This window comes from Dendrobates tinctorius, unplaced genomic scaffold, assembly GCF_039654945.1.
Source record: "Dendrobates tinctorius isolate UK_male_01 unplaced genomic scaffold, ASM3965494v1 ptg000409l, whole genome shotgun sequence".
NCBI classification, from domain to species: domain Eukaryota; kingdom Metazoa; phylum Chordata; class Amphibia; order Anura; family Dendrobatidae; genus Dendrobates; species Dendrobates tinctorius.
Genome location: NW_027362073.1, coordinates 149,950 through 167,670, shown reverse-complemented (window position 1 = coordinate 167,670; position 17,721 = coordinate 149,950). Strand labels below are relative to the sequence as shown.

The 17,721-nt window shown below is 44.3% G+C and overlaps 1 protein-coding gene across 8 annotated transcripts in view; it reads left to right on the top strand.

Moving 5' to 3' along the window:
• TMEM242 (transmembrane protein 242) overlaps window positions 1-17,721 on the top strand; it is a 319,004-nt gene that overhangs the window by 183,831 nt on the left and 117,452 nt on the right. For 7 of the 8 annotated variants that reach the window (XR_012227499.1, XR_012227500.1, XM_073563937.1 and 4 more), the window contains one exon: window positions 16,345-16,445. Coding sequence is in view for 5 of the 8 variants with exons in the window: in XM_073563937.1 (XP_073420038.1) it covers window positions 16,345-16,445 (101 nt within the window). In the remaining 3 variants the exon portion in view is untranslated. Of the gene's footprint in view, window positions 1-9,846; window positions 16,446-17,721 lie in introns of those variants that run through there. The other variant, XR_012227498.1, reaches the window with a different exon arrangement.

Below are 17,721 nucleotides of genomic sequence, written 5' to 3'. Positions count from 1 at the left end.
CTGATTTATACAACCAATTGTCCGGAGCTAAGTGGTTTTCAAAATTAGATCTATGGGGAGCGTATAACCTTATCCGAGTCCGAGACGGAGATGAATGGAAAACCGCTTTTCTCACTACTGAAGGGTTGTTTGAAAATCTGGTCATGCTTTTCGGCTTGACCAATGCTCCAGCGGTCTTCCAAAACTTCATAAATCACGTGTTCTCTGATTTTATTGGACTTTTTTGGTGGTATATTTGGATGACATATTGATCTATTCTCCTGATAAACAGACTCACATTGGTCATGTTCGGGCAGTTTTCCAAAGGCTCCGGGAGAACTGTCTCTTTGCTAAACTGGAAAAATGTTTGTTTTTTGTTCAGGAACTGTCGTTTCTGGGGTTCATCGTGTCTGCTGAAGGGTATCGCATGGATCCTAATAAGGTGCAGGCCATTGTCGAGTTGGTTCAACCTTGTGATTTGAAGGCTCTGCGTTTCCTAGGATTCGCCAATTACTAGCACAGATTTATAAAGGGGTTCTCACAGGTGGTTAAACCCCTCACAGACATGACTCAAAAGGGGGCCGATATCAAGAATTGGTCAACCGCAGCTGTAGCCGCATTTCAGTTTTTGAAAACATGTTTCATGTCGGCCCCGGTTCTTGTTCAACCGGACCCGTCGGAACCATTTATTGTTGAGGTAGATGCCTCAGAGGTGGGGGTGGGGGAGGTATTGTCCCAGGGACCCGCCACTTTGACCAATTTCAGCCCTTGCGCCTTTTTCTCAAAGAAATTCTCTCCTGCGGAGAGAAACTATGATGTGGGAAATACGAGAACTTCTGGCTGTTAAGTTGGCCTTTGAAGAATGGAGGCATTTTTTGGAGGGCGCTGTCCATCCTATAACCGTAATTACGGACCACAAAAACCTAGCTTATATTGAGTCAGCTTAGAGGTTGACTCCTAGACAGGCTAGATGGTCACTTTTTTTTCCCCGATTCAACATCTCGATCACTTTTCGGCCAGGGTCCAAAAATGTCAGAGCGGATGCTTTGTCACGCAGTTTAGATCCGGTGTCCCCCCGGAACCTCCATCCTCCAGTCTTCAGCCAAGGGTGGTGGTGGCAGGTATTTCGAATATGTTGGAACGAGAGATTCGGGAAGCCCAGTCTCTTGCACCGCCAGCTAAGCCGGTGGACAAACTTTTTGTGCCAGCTCAGCTTCACCTTAAGGTCCTCCGGGAATTCCATGACTCAATTCTGGGTGGACATCCAGGGATCTTGGCTACCCGGAAGGCCATTGCTAGAGTATTCTGGTGGTCTGCTTTAGCCTCTGATGTTGGGGAATATGCGTCTGCTTGTGATGTTTGTGCCCGTGCAAAAACCCCCCATAACTGGCCGGCCGGGGAATTGGTACCACTGCCAATTCCTGAGAGACCATGGACGCATTTGTCCATGGATTTCATCACCAACCTTCCCCCCCTCCAAGGGTAATACCGTCGTCTGGGTTGTGGTGGACAGGTTTAGTAAGCAGGCACATTTTGTACCTTTGGCAGCTCTACCTAATGCGGAAACATTGTCCAGATTGTTTGTTGAGCATGTGGTGTGGTTGCATAGGGGTACCCTTGAATGTGGTGTCTGAAAGAGGAGTGCAGTTTGTTTTCAGATTTTGGAGGGCTTTTTGTAAAAGGTTGGGTATTGGTCTGTCCTTTTCATCCGCTTATCATCCAGAGACTAATGGGCAGACCGAGTGGACCAATCAGTCGCTGGAGCAAATTCTGCGTTGCTTGACCGCAGACCGACAAGATGATTGGTGTTCTGTGTTACTGGTGGCTGAGTTTGCATTTAACAACCGCGTTAACCAGTCTACGGGTACATCTCCCTTTTTCTGCAATCATGGGTTCCATCCTCATTTTGGAGAATTTTCCCGTTTGAATTCTGGGTGTCCTGGGGCGGATGAGACGATCCAGCGGTTGGGGGAGGTATGGCGAGAGGTCCAGAGTAACATTACGAAGGCCCAGGACAAATTTAAATTTTTTGTGGACAAAAAACGATCCGCGGGACCGGTGTTTCAGATTGGGGATAAGGTGTGGTTGTCCACCAAGAATATGACTCAAGGTCCCCTCTGCGAAGCTTGGACCCAAGTTTATAGGTCCTTATGAAATTATCGAGGCAGTTAACCCGGTGGCTTTTCGGTTGCGTCTCGCGCCATCTCTGCGGATCCCAAATGTTTTTCAGAAAGCCCTTTTGAAACCTGTGAGGTCCGCTGGGGAGGGATCATCAGCTTCCCCAACACCGGTTTTGGTAGACGGGCAGTCGGAGTACGAGGTGGAATGAATTGTCGACTCCAGGTTGGTCCATCGTGCCCTTCAGTATCTGGTACATTGGAAAGGCTACGGTCCTGAAGAAGGCTCGTGGGTTCCTGCTCGATCGGCTCATGCGGATCGGTTGGTCCGGGCCTTTCACGCCAAGTACCCTGAGAGACTTGGGGGTCCAGTGGCCCCCCATTGAGAGGAGGGTACTGTCATAATCCAGGATGGGGTTTTGCTTTAGCCCGTCCTGGTCTGACTGGGGGTTTATTGTTCCGCCTCTCCCTGGCAGAGGGCGGCTATTTAATGCTCACTTGACCTAGGTCCGGTGTCAGTTATACTCCTGCCCTCGGCTGAGTTAGTTGACCTTGTGCGTATGTGTGCCTTGTACCTGATGATTTGCTTGCTTGTTTGGTTTTGATCCGGTTCTGTCCCTGTTTCGAGTTCTGCCTGTCCCTATTGTACTGCGCTGCCTCTCGTGTATGACTCTCTGCTTGTGACCCGACTTCTCTCTGCTCGTCCCCTTGGTACCACGTTGCCCTCTTGTGTATGACCTTTGGCTTTGTCTGACCTCCCGTCTGTTTATCCTTCCTGTACCTCGCTGTCCGTACTGTGAATGACCTCTGTTTTTCCCGACTGAGTTTTCTGTCATCTCTGAAAGCAGGACGCTAAGCCCCGCCCCCTTGCAGTCACATGACCGTAGGTCCCGTGCCGGCTTGCTAAACTTCATCACTCAGGTCCTGTGCACCTATACATTCTGGCTGTCCTGGTCCCCAGGGGTCCCTACAGTGCGGGTGAGTCCCTGCTCAGCGGAGGTTGTACGCCGGCGCTGTCAGGATCCTGATATTTTGTAAGTTGTCCCGGTAGCAAGGATCTAGGAGGGTGTACACCCAATAATCAGCCGTGTTGAGAATGTGGGCGATGCGGCGGTCGTTTCTCAGGCACTGCAGCATGAAATCAACCATGTGCTGCAGACTCCCAACTGCCCAAGAAACGCTGTCCCCTGCTTGAGGCGTCATCTCTGCCTGCTCTGCATCACCCCACCCTCGCTGTACATACTGACTTGAGCATTGTGTACTTCCCTCCTCTGGAGAGATGTCTTCCTCCTCCATTGACTCCTCCTCATCCTCCTCACAAAGTGTCCCCTGCCTAGGCCTTTGTGAGTAACCACATAGCGCAGACTGTCCAGAAGCAATGGCATTTGTGACTTCTCATCCTCCACCTCTTCCAAAACCTCCTCCCTTAGTGCTTGCCGTTGTTTTTTGAAGCAGGCAGATAAGGGTGACAGTCATGCTGACTAGTGCATCATCTGCAATCGCCATCCGTGTGGAATCATCGAAGGCACGCAAAACGAGGCAGATGTCCTTCATAGAGGCCCACTCAGTGGTGCTGAAGTGTGACCGGCGCACAGTGCGACTTGTTTGAGCCTGATTCAGCTGGTACTCCATTACTGCTGCCTGCTGCTCACACAACGGCTCCAACATATGTAACGTTGAATTCCACCTGGTGGGTAGGTCACATATGATGCGATGTTACGGAAGGCGTAATCGGCGCTGCAGAGCTGCAATGCGCGATCTTGCCGTGCTGGAACGCGCACTCTTCACGGACATTGTGCAGCAGTGCATCAAGATCCGGATAGTCCCTCAGAAAGCTCTACATGACCAAGTTGAGCACATGTGCCAGACATGGGATGTGAGTGAGGTTGCCTAGGCCCAGAGCTGCCACCAGATTTTGGCCATTGTCACACACTACCAAGCCTGGCTGGAGATTTAGCTGGCAGAAACCACACGTCGCTCTCCTGCTTGATGGCATTAAAAAAACAAACAAACAAGAGAATACCGAAGAGGACCCATGGACAAGAGAAAACCAGACAAGATATAATCTTCAATAGATACCTTTATTAATAATAAATCAGTGGTGGTATAAGATACCATAAAATTAATATAAAAAATTTTTTTTATATTAATTTTTTTTATATTAATTTTATGGTATCTTATACCACCACTGATTTATTATTAATAAAGGTATCTATTGAAGATTATATCTTGTCTGGTTTTCTCTTGTCCATGGGTCCTCTTCGTTATTCTCTTGTTTGGTTTTCTGTAACTAGTGGGTTTACCACTTACTTTCACTGAACACTGGTGGTAGTATATATAAACAATATAACACTTATCACTATGACTACTATTTAAATAATTTGTGTAGATATATCATAAATATCCAGTGTTCGTGTGTCTTTTCTCATGCTTGATGGCATTCCAGAGCTCCTGCTCTGTGTGGCTTCGATTCCCCAAAGAAATTAATTTCTGTATCGCCTGTTGACGTTTGGCCACGGCTGTGCTCATATCGTTCGTAACAGGCTCCTGCAGCGCTGATTCTGAGGAACTGGAGTATAAGGAGGAGTCAATGTGTACAGACTGGATTCCTGCAATCCTTGGAGTTGGCAGAACACGTACAGCTCCACTCTCAAGATCTGTACCCGGCTCCACAGCATTGACCCAGTGGGCAGTGAGGGAAAGGTATCGTCCCTGTCCATGGGTACTGGTCCACGCATCGGTGGCCAGGTGGACCTTGCTACTGACGGTGTTTAGTAGCGCATGTTTAATTTTTCCCTTCACATGCTTTTGCAGGGCAGGGATGGCTTTCCTGCTGAAATAAAAGCGGCTGGGCACGCTGTATTGTGGGACTGCCAATGCCATGAAGTTCCGGAAGGTGTCAGTCTCCACCAGCCTGAATGAGAGCATTTCAAGGGCTAGTAATTTGGCAATGCCAGCATTCAGAGCCTGTGCTCGGGGATGGTTTGCTGAGTATGGCCGCCTTTTCTCCCATGCCTGTGCTACTGATGGCTGTAGAGTGGCCTGGGAGTGTGAGAATGAACGGGAACGTGATGCTGTGGGTGAAATGTCACTGGGTCTCTGGACAACAGTGCCAGAGGTTCTTCCATGGCGATCCTGTGAGGAAGCCGAACCAGCTGTGTGTGAGCTGGAGGAAGAAGCTACAACACGAGCTGAAGAGGTGGTTGGTGGTGCTGTAGGTTGGCCTACGTCTTCAGTGTGTCTTTGTAACTCCACCACGTGCTTGGTCCGCACATGTTTCCACATATTTGTGGTATTGAGGTTGCTGACACTTTTCCCTCTTTTGACTTTCTGATGACACAGCTTGCATTTGACAAAGCAAATGTCATCTGCAACTGTGTCAAAAAAGTACCACGCACTGCAAGTCTTGGGAGCGCCCGTTTTGGCTTTTGGAAGAGGAATGCTCCTAACGGGTGCCGAAGTGGAGGCTACAGGCAACCAAGTCTGCCCACTACCTCTCCCTCCTGTTTTGTCCGTTCGGGGAATCTCTTCCTCAGAGCTGCTCCCACCACCTTCCTGTTCCTCACGCCATGATGGGTCAAGGACCTCATCATTTACACTCCCCTCTTCAAACACCTTCTCCTGGGTAGTCTCACCAGCACCGTACGCACCCGAAAGTGGCACCTGAGTCTCGTCATCATCTGATGCATACTGAGGTGTGCTGACCATAGGCACTGGCCCACCCGTCTCTTCAGATTCAGAGGGACAAAGCAGTTGCGCATCACTGCATACTCCCTCTTCTTCACATTCTTGAATGCTGCTTGGCTGGCCCCCTCTTTCCAAGCCAACAGATTCAGAGAACAGAAGTAGAGACTGTGATGGCTCCTGTACAGGGCTCTCTGACTGCCTGGGCAATTTGGCAGGTGGTGAAGAGACAGATGGTTGCTCTTCAGCGCTCTGGCTCTGAGAGGATGTGGAAGTCATTGAAGTCGATGCGTTAGCTGCCATCCATCTGACAACGGCTTCAATTTTTTCCTCCCGCAGCAGTGGGGTACGGCGAGGTCCTACATAGCTGCGCATAAAGGACGGTTGCCTGGTAAAACTGGGGGATGCTGACTCACTGGTGCCCGCAGCAGGCCCAGAATCCCCACGTCCTCTCCCTGCGGAATCCCCACGTCCTCTCCCTGCTGAAACTCCACACCCATGTGCCTTACTCCCTGCCTTCTTCATCTTGGTAGACTGATAAAGATAGGCAGAAAAGTACAAAGGGGGGGCTTAGTGTGCTCATTCCTGAACAGCTGCTAACAGGTATAAGAAACACTAATTTTATAAAGTTTGTGGACTACACTTTAATATTTGCTAATGTGGCCTACACAACTGTCAAATGTAGTGTTTTTTGAACTTTATTTTGTTTTTTTGTTTTAAAAAAAACTAAAAGGATGTGACCAAAGATTTGAAAGCGATAGTATCACAAACTTTTTGGAGCTATTACAATGCAGGAAGGTAACCTACAATGCAAAAGATGAGGCTCCAAAAAATAGGGTAATACTAATCTGGCTGCGGCTGAAGGGCACAAGCCAGAAAAAAGGCTCCTCTATCTACTCCTGTATAGTGTTTGCAACCAACCAATGTAGATGGATACGGATGGATGCACACTAATAGGAGAATGAAAAATGAGCTGCAATAAAAGAAAAATATGTATGAGGCAGTGAAGCATGCTTAGCGGCCTACAACCAGACGTAGCTGCAGGACACACTACAGCGTGAGCTGCACTCACACACAGAGACCTCTCAGACAGCCGTGAACAGTGCAGATAACTGGGCACTAGCACTGAAAGGCTGCAGAAAGGCTCCGCTGTCTAATCCTATAGTGTTTGCAACCAACGTATATGGATACGGATGGATGCACACTAATAGGAGAATGAAAAATGAGCTGCAATAAAAGAAAAATATGTATGAGGCAGTGACGCATGCTGAGCGGCCTACAACCAGACGTAGCTGCAGGAAACACTACACAGCGTGAGCTGCACTCACACAGACCTTGCAGACAGCTGTGAACTCTGCTGCAAGGCAAAAGAAAGCTACAGTGGTTGATTATGTAGCCTGGGTAAAGCACAATATGATTTGGAAAATCGCTATGTCTAACTGTCCCTCAGAGTCTTGAACAGCAGCCTGTCCTTAACTGAATTCACAGCAGAGTGAACCCGAAATGGTGGCGGCGGCGGCTTTTATAGTGCATCATGACATCATTTCAGCAGCCAATCACAGCCATGCCATTACTTAACATGCCTACATGCCTAACAGGATGTGCACACACTTCTGAGGATTGTCATTGGCTGAATTAAATCAAACTGGCTCATAGCATTATGGAAACTTCTGATTCCTGTATTCGATATGCTAAAAGTATCGGAACTCAATATCGGAATTACGATACAGCAAATATCAGCCGATAACCAATATTTGTGGTATTGGAATGCTCAACACTAGTCATCAGTGAAAAAATAAAAAGTTATAGCTCGCAGAATAAAGCGGTGCAAAAATAATTATTTTTTATATAAAATTGATTTAATTGTATAAAAGCGCCAAAATATAAAAAAAGACATAAATGAGGTATCGCTGTAATTGTACTGACCCAAAGAATAAAACCGCTTTATCAATTTTACCACACGCGGAACAGTGTAAAAGCACCCCCCAAAAGAAATTCATGAAATTCTGTTTTTTGTTAATTCTGCGTCCCAAAAATCAGAATAGAAAAAGAGATCAAAAAATGTTACATGCCCGAAAATGGTACTAATAAAAACGTCAACTTGTCCCGCAAAAAATAAGACCTCACATGACTTGGTGGGTCATAGAATCATAGAATCGTTGAGCTGGAAGGGACCTCCTGGGCCATCTGGTCCAACCCCCTGCTCAAAGCAGGATTCGCTAAATCATCCCAGTCGGATGTCTGTCCAGCCTCTGTTTGAAGACTTCCATTGAAGGAGAACTCACCACTTCTCGTGGCAGCTTGTTCCACTCATTGATCACTCTAACTGTCAAAAAGTTTTTTCTAATATCTAATCTGTGTCTCCTCCCATTCAGTTTCATCCCATTGCTTCTAGTCTTTCCTTGTGCAAATGAGAATAAAGTTGATCCTTCTACAATGTGACAGCCCTTTAGATATTTGTAGACAGCTATTAAGTCTCCTCTCAGTCTTCGCTTTTGCAAACTAAACAATCCCAAATCCTGCAACCTTTCCTCATAAGACAGGGTTTGCAGACTGGTCACCATTCTGGTTGCTCTTTTCTGAACTTGCTCCAGTTTGTTGATGTCTTTTTTAAAATGTGGTGCCCAAAACTGGACACAATATTCCAGATGAGGTCTGACGAAAGAGGAGTAGAGGGAAATAATGACTTCACGTGATCTAGACTGTGCTTCTGTTAATACATCCTAGAATTGCATTTGCCTTTTTTGCTGCTGCATCACACTGTTGACTCATATTCAGTCTGTGATCTATTAGTATACCCAAATCTTTTTCACATGTGCTGTTGCTTAGGCCTATTCCTCCCATTCTGTATATGCTTTTTTCATTTTTATTGCCCAGATGTAGTACTTTGCATTTTCCCTGTTAAAAACCATTCTGTTAGTTGCTGCCCACTTCTCCAGTTTATTTATATCTTTTTGAATCCTCTCTCTTCTCTAGTATTAGCTATCCCTCCTAGCTTTGTGTCATCAGCAAATTTAATCAGTTTACCCTCAATTCCTTCATCTAAATCGTTGATAAAGATGTTGAACAATACAGGGCCCAGGACAGAGCCCTGTGGTACCCCACTTGAGACATTCTTCCAACTGGATGTGCAGCCATTTACGACCACTCTTTGGGTCCGATCACTAAGCCAGTTATGAATCCACCTAACAGTTGCCTTGTCCATTCCATACTTAGTCATTTTTTCAATAAGGATTGTATGAGATACTTTGTCAAATGCTTTGCTGAAGTCAAGATATACTATATCTACAGCATTTCCTTGATCCACCCAATCAGTGATTCCGTCATAGAAGGAAATTAAGTTAGTCTGACATGACTTATTAGTTACAAACCCATGCTGACTCTGTTTAATCACTTCATTCTTATCCAGGTACTGACATACATGTTGTTTAATAATTTGTTCAAAGATCTTTCCTGGTATAAAAGTCAGACTCACCGGCCTATAGTTGCTTGGGTCCATCTTCTTCCCCTTTTTGAAGATAAGAACAACATTTGCTCTTCTCCAGTCTTCTGGGACTTCTCCTGTTCTCCATGAATTTTCAAAGATTATGGAGAGGGGTTCAAAAATTTCTTCTGCTATCTCCTTCTGTACTCGGGTGTAATTCATCTGGACCTGGAGACTTGAATTCATTTAGGTTAGCTAAGTGTTTCCTCACTATCTTTCTGTTTATAGATATCCTGGATTCTTCTATTCCCTTAATAGGACAGTGAATAACAGTTGATGTTACATTTCCTTTCTGAGAGAAAACAGATGCAAAATAGGAATTTAAAAGTTCAGCCTTCTCAACATCCTGTCTTACCATTTCATCATTTTCATCCTGTAAAAATCCTATAGCATCTTTGACTTTTCTTTTACTTTTGACATATCCCCAAAATCCTTTATTATTGCTTTTGACATCTCTTGCAAGCCTCAATTCATTTTCAGCTTTAGATAATCTGATTTGTGCCCTGCAGGTTCTGCAGACAGCATTATATTCTTCTTTAGATATGCCTCCCTCTTTCCATTTTATAAACATTTTTTTCTTCCTTTTTAGCATGTGCTTAAGTTCTGTGTTCATCCATCCTGGTTTCCTTAAATGCTTCCTATTCTTCCCTCTTTTCGGAATTGTTAACAACTGTGCTTTGAGAATTTCATTTTTCAAGATTTCCCATCCTTCCTGGACATTTTTGTCTTTAAGGATATCCAGCCATTGGATCCCTCCAATTCTCTTTCTGAATCCCTTAAAATCTGCCTTTCTGAAATCTAACCTTGAAGTCTGAGTCTTCAGAGGTCTTCCTCCTCTAGTTATCCAAAATTCTAAAATAGCATGGTCGCTACCTCCTAGGGTCCCAGCCGCTTTTACCTCCTCAACCATTTCCTCCCTGTTTATAAGGATTAGATCCAAGGTAGCAGTTCCCCTTGTTTTCTCCCCTACCTTTTGGAAGATAAAGTTGTCAGCAAGAGAGGATAAGAATTTCCTTGACCTGTTAGTTTTGCCTGAGAGAGATTCCCAACAAATGTCTGGATAGTTGAAATCTCCCATGACAACTATGTCATATTTTTTGGAGAACTTGGCCATTTGATGCATAAAGAGTTCATCCATATCTTCAGCTTGCACAGGCGGCCTGTAGTAAATACCTACAATGGTGTCCTTTCCATTGTTCTGTCCTTGTATTCTTACCCAAACAGTCTCCACAGAACTCCCAGTCTCTGAAGCTTCAATCTCTGTGCAGATATACGCGTTTCTAACATACAATGCGACACCTCCTCCTCGTTTATCAAGTCTGTTTCTTGCAAATAAGTTGTATCCTTCTAGTCTTGTATTCCAATCATGTGTATTGTCCCTCCAAGTTTCAGTGATTCCAATGACATCATATTTCTTTTCCTGTGTTAGTAGTTCCAGTCCTCCTTGTTTGTTGCCCATGCTTTGTGCATTAGTATAGAAACATTTTAGTTTGTGATTGGTTTCTCTTTCTCCAATATTTTTATTAATTAGATTCTTTTGTCTTTGTTCTTCCTTTCCACTTCTAATAGCAGAGTTCTCAATAGCATTTGTCAGGTGTATGGCTTTTTCTGGTCTTTTGCTTCCCTTCCCATGTTGTTCTAGTTTAAATCTCTCCTTGCAAGTGTAGCAAGGCGACTTCCAAATACATGCTTTCCAGTCTTCGTAAGGTGCACCCCATCTCTAGCAAGTAGTCCATCGTAAAGGTAATTCACTCCGTGATCCAGAAATCCAAATCTTTGCTGACGGCACCATCGACGTAGCCAGTTGTTCACCTGCAGAATCTTATTCCACCTCCTTGTTCCATGGCCATCCACTGGGAGGATGGAAGAGAAGACCACCTGCGCTCCCAGTTCTTTCACTTTCTTTCCTAAGTCTTCAAAGTCTCTGCAGATGGTTTCCAGGTCATTTCTTGCGGTGTCATTTGTCCCCACATGTAGTAGCAGGAATGGGTAGTCATCTGTAGGTCTGAAGAGTCCTGATATCCTGTCAGACACATCTTTAATTTTTGCACCTGGAAGACAGCACATTTCTCTTGAAGTTATATCCGGTCTGCAGATAGCGGCCTCTGTTCCTCTCAACATAGAATCCCCCATGACCACCACTCTCCGTTTCTTCTTCACAACATTTTTCTTTCTCCATCCAGGAGGACTCTGAAGGCGTACAAGGTTTCTGTTTGTTGGCAAAGTCTTATCCTGATGTATTTCTTCATCGTTTTCCTGCGTGAGAGCCTGGTACTGGTTCCTGAGCAGTATGGGTGCTGACTGCCTCCTGATCCTCTTGCTTCTCTGGGTCACATGTCTCCATTCCTCTGTTTCTTCAGGTGCACTTGTCGCGTTTGGAAATCCCCTGATGTACCAAAACAGTAGAAACCCCCCACAAATGACACCATTTTGGAAACTAGACCCCCCAAGGAACTTATCTAGATGTGTGGTGAGCACTTTGAACCCCCCAGTGCTTCACAGAAGTTTATAACGCCCGGGCGTGAAAATAAAAAAATCATTTTTTCCACAAACATTATCTTTTAGTCACCAATTTTTTCATTTTCCCAAGGGTAAAAGGAGAAATTGGACCCCAAAAGTTGTTGTCCAATTTGTCCTGAGTACGCTGATACCTCATATGTGGGAGAAAACTACTGTATGGGCACACGTCGGGGCTCGGAAGGGAAGTAGTGACGTTTTGGAACGCAGACTTTGATGGATTGGTCTGCGGGTGTCATGTGCGTTTGGAGAGCCCCTGATGTTCCTAAACTATTGAAACTCCCCACAAGTGACCCCATTTTGGAAACTAGACCCCCACAGAACTTATCTAGATATGTGGTGAGCACTTTGAACCCCCAAGTGCTTCACAGAAGTTTATAACGCCTGGGCGTGAAAATAAAAAAATCATTTTCCACAAAAATGTTATTTTTGCCCCCAATTTTTTATTTTCCTAAGGGTAACAGGAGAAATTGGACCCCAAAAGTTGTTTTTCAATTTGTCCTGAGTATGCTGATACCTTATATGTGGGGGTAAAACACTGTTTGGGCGCATGGCAGAGCTTGGAAGGGAAGGAGCACCATTTGACTTTTTCAACGCAGAATTGGCTGGAATTGAGATCAGACGCCATGTTGCATTTGGAGAGCACCTGATGTGCCCAAACAGTGGAAACCCCCCCAATTATAACTCCAACCCTAACCCCAACACACCTCTAACCCTAATCTGAGCCCTAACCCTAGCCCTAGCCCTAATGGGAAAATGGAAATAAACACTTTTTTTAAATTTTATTATTTTTCCCTAACTAAGGGGGTTATAACAGGGGGTTTGATTTACTATTTATGGCGGTTTTTATGTTTGGCGGCTGTCGCACGCTAAAAGACGCTTTTTATTCTAAAAATTGTTTTTGCATCACCACATATTGAGACCTATAATTTTTCCGTATTTTGACCCACTGAGTCATGTGAGGTTTTATTCTTTGCGGGACGAGTTGATGTTTTTATTGATACCATTTTCGGGCACATGACATTTTTTAATCGCTTTTTATTCCGATTTTTGTGACGTAGAATGAACAAAAACCAGCGTTTCATGAATTTCTTTTGGGGGGGGTGCGTTTACACCGTTCCTTGTGCGGTAAAAGTGATAAAGCGTTTTATTCTTCGGGTCGGTACGGTTACAGCGATACCTCATTTAGGTAGTTTTTTTATGTTTTGTCGGTTTTTTGCAATGAAAACAATTTTCTATAAAAAATAATTATTTTTGCATCGCTTTATTCTGCGAGCTATAACTTTTTTATTTTTTTGCGGATGATGCTGTATAGTGGCTCGTTTTTTGCGGGACAAGATGACGTTTTCAGCGGTACCATGGATATTTATATGAGTCTTTTTGATTGCGCTTATTGCACTTTTTGTTCGGTGGTATTATAATAAATCATTATTTTTTGCTTCGTTTTTTATTTTTATTTTTTAAGGGGTTCGCTAAAGGGGTTAACTAATGGGACAGTTTTATAGGGCGGGTCCGCTACGGATGCGGCGATACCAAATATGTGTCCTTTTATTGTTTTTTTTCTTTTTATTTAAAAAAAATGAATTTATTGGGGAAAATTTTTTTTTTTTACGAATTTATTTAGCGATTTTTTTTAAAAAAAATTATTTTTACACTTTTTTTTTTTCTTTATTACATAGTCCCAGGTGGGACATCACTGTCCTGTGACAGATCGCTGATCTGTCACATCACAGATCACTGTGACAGATCAGCGATCTGTCACAGGCACTGCTGCAGACTTCCTCATGCCTTCTCTTTGCAGGCATTGAGGAAGTCAGCTCCCTACAGGCCCCCGAAGGTCCCCGTCACCATCTTGGATCCGGGGGCCTGTAGGGAAAGAGCCCTCCGCAGCAGTGCTGCACATTGCGCTGCCGTGGGGGGCTCAGGGAAGCACGGAGGGAGCCCCGTGACCGCCCCTGACACATTGTGCTGGGTGTCAGCTGTGATAATCAGCTGACACCCGGCCGCGATCAGCGGCGCTCACCACGTGGGGGCCGCTGATCGCATTAGACGTACTATCCCGTCCTTGGGGATTAAGTCCCAGGGCACATGGACGGGATAGTACGTCTAATGGCAGAAAGGGGTTAAAGCATGGGAACAAAAACAAAGGAAACAGGTGTTAAAAAATTTTTTTTTATGTAAACATCAAAACTTTAAAAGACGGGTAAACGTTGAAAAAACCAGAACATTACATACAATTTATACATTAAACCATTGCATCTTGCCATGCCACACGTCCAACATCAGAAACTAAGTAGTCTGCGAATGCATCCCTCATTTGGGCAACTTCCGTTGTTGTCCTCAGAGGGTGATGCTGGTAATCTGGCAATGGGTTAGTAACTGGTTCATCTAGTTCAAACAATGGTCGCTCTTTAGCCATTATGTAATTGTGGAGAACCACACAAGCCTTGACGACCTCATCCACTGTTTGAATTTTTAGATTAATTGCTGTTCCTAGAATGCGCCATTTTGACACAAGAATACCAAATGCACACTCAACAGTTCTGTGGCCCTGGTCAGTCGGTAATTAAAAATCCTTGTTTTTGTGGTTCAAGTCCCGACTGGAGTATGGCTTGAGTAGGTTTCCACACATCTGAAAAGCCTCATCCCCCTACAATAACAAATGGCATTGGCGGGCCACCAGTGTTGTGAAGAGGTCATGGGAGGGGGAAATAAAAGTATTTGTATACAAGCGTTGGACCATGTCCGAGTTTTTAAAGGTTTGGGAGTCGTTTCCACGGCCAAAAGAACCAATGTCGACGGCAATGAAACTACAGTCTGCAGCTGCAATGGCCATCAGCACTATGGAGAAGTATTTTTTATAGTTAAAGTACTTGGATCCACTTCGAGCAGGTTTGGTTATCCTAATATGTTTCCCATCCATTGCTCCCACACAGTTGGGGAAATAACAAATTTCCCAGAATTTTTCTGCATTTTCCATCCAGATGTCTGTGTTGGGTAGGGGGATGAATTCCTGACAAAGCACGTCCCACGAAGCCCGGCAAGTGTCCACAACAATCCCAGAAAGGGTGGAAAGGCCTATCTGGAACTGGAAATGGAGCGATGATAGGCTCTCTCCAGTCGCCAGGAATCTGCCAAACAGAAAAAGAAAAATTTGAAATGAATAATAATAAAAACTACAAGGGTTTTTGGGAAAAAAAAAAAAAAGGGACATTGCATACAATATAACAAGCGTGCGTTTATTTTTAAATATTACGTACCCTTGTGTCACCAGCAGACGTTTTTCAGCTGGAATAGCTCTACGGAGCTGGGTGTCCTGTCTGCTGATGGATCCTTCTACACGAGCCAGCAATTCCTGTAAACTCTGTTGAGACATCCTCGTGTACTCAAAATATTTGTCCAGGTTTTCACGGAGCTCACTGAATGATGAGTTGTAGGCTCCAAGGCTCTCCCGGACTTCAATAATGGGGTGTTGCCAAAAGCGCCGACGCCATCTTCTTCTAGTTCTTTCTCTTTCTCTTTCTTGGTCACAAGCAAAGGCAAAGGCAACAGCCAATTTGAGATCCAAATCCAGTTTAAACAAGAAAATCTCCTTGGAAATATCCATCTTGCTGCAGAATACAGCCTTAAAATCTACTGTTTTCAGCTCTACGAGGGTCTATCTAACAAAATGCCACCAGCTACGCCCATTGGGCGTGGCTGGTGTCCCAGAATATCTCCTAGAAAAATGTTTCCAAATGGGAAGCATGCGCTTAAAGACCGCAAACACATGCAAAAACGCAACTAACGCATATAAACGTCACGGTTTTTTGAAGTCATGCGTAAGATGATGCGGAAAAAAAAGATGCGTTATTACGCGTTTGCACTCGTTTTTGTATGCGTTCATGAATGCAGCGGATTCAACCGCAAATGTGAACTTTACCTAATGCAAAGAAAAAGTGAAAGATTTGGCCAATATTCATTCATGTGTTGATGTTATATTTTTTAATGTATTAGTACAAGTGCAGATAAGAAACTTTGTAATCTAATTCCAGAAAAATGCATTTTACCCCCCTTCGCTGATCCTTTAATTTCAAGTCACTGGTAAAATCAGTGACTAATGACTCACTGAGGGATGAGATGTCAGTTTTTGTTCATAAAAGTCTATGGGTACGTGGAAGGCATTAGAGGCAAATACCAACAAGTTTGTGTAAGTTCACCTTGAAAAGTCTGCTACAATTTTTAAAGGGGGACTGTCATCTCAGGAAAACATTATTTTACTGAAGATATAGGTTAACCTACAAGTGTTATAATGCTTTCTGGACACCTTTCTGACACTACAGTGAGGGTAACTGTTGCTGCTCTGTGCACACCCCCATGAGGAAAGCCGGTGATTCCCGAGAGGAAATAATTTTCTCCCGATACCTGCACTTTCAGTAAGGCAGCCAGACAACATTGTAACACTATTTACTTATAAATTAACCCAATATCTGCATATAGTGGTTGCCAAGGTGACAGGTTCCATTTCAAAAGGTTATAATTTAAAATGAATATTTTAACCTAACTTCTATGTGTATCCATCAGGTGGAATTTTTCTTGGGACAGTTGCAACAGCAGGGATGTTTGCAGGTTTTGGTACAACATTGTCTCTTGCGAAAAAGAGGAGTCCCAATTGGTTTAATAAGGTAAGTGATACTCAATTCAAAATTTACTCAACTATGTTTTTATATGCTACTGGTTAAAGTGAAGCTGCAAGTCTATATCTGACTCTTGTTTCTTCCTCTTCCTCCAACTTCTCTCCATAAAACTGCATGTGAAAGTCAGTATTCACTAAAGAATGAAATGTTCTTTCTCTTCCTGAATCTGTCACCTAATTTTTTGCCTATAAGCTGCCGGCACCGACATCAGGGGCTTATCTACAGCATTCTTTAAGCTTCTAATGTAACCTGAAAGAGAAGAAAAAGGAGTTATATTATAGTCACCCAGGGGCAGTCCGGTCTTGGTCTGATCAGCGTCGCGGTCCGGCACCTCCCATCTTGTAGCGGTGATGTCCTTTTTTTTCCTGCCCGACGCGGCTCCAGCGCAGGCGCAGTATTCTGCCCTGTTGAGGGCAGAGCAGAGTACTGCAGTGCTCAGGCGCTGGACTTTTCCCGGCGCCTGTGCACTGAAGTACTCTGCTCTGCCCTCAACAGGGCATAGCAGTGCGCCTGCGCAGGAGCCACGACAGGCAGGAAAGAAGAGGATGTCACCTCTACAAGAATTGAGGCGTCGGACCGGACCGCGACTCCCTCCAGACCTGAACCGAACCCGGACCGCCCCTGGCTGAGTATAATATAATTTCTTTTTCTTCTCTTTCAGGGTACATCGGGTCTTATCTACAGCATTACAGAATTCTGTAGATAAGCCCCTGATGTCGGTGCCAGCAGCTTATAGGCAAAAAATCAGGTGACAGATTCCCTTTAATAATAATAATAATAATAATAATAATAATAATAACAATGATAATAATCTTTATTTATATAGCGCCAACATATTTCGCAGCGCTTTACAGTTTAACAGTTTCAAAAATCAAGTAATAAGTAACAACGTTAACAATACAATAATTAAAGTAAAATAACATGACCCTGCTCGTGAGAGCTTACAATCTACAATGAGGTGGGGGATATACAAAGTACAGGTGTGTATTTACAATGATGTATTTACAATGATGTTCCAGCCATCTTGAGGGAGTGAGGGATGGATGGAGATAGTGAATGGGCTGCACATGCACACTTACACATAGAATGACTTTGATTAGTGAACGTGATAGGCCGCGCTGAACAAATGTGTTTTGAGGGAACGCCTAAAACTGTGCAAATTGTGGATAGTCCTAACTTCTTGGGGTACAGCATTATTCCAGAGGATTGGTGCAGCGCAGGCGAAGTCTTGGAGTCGGGAGTGGGAGGTGCGGATTAGTGCAGA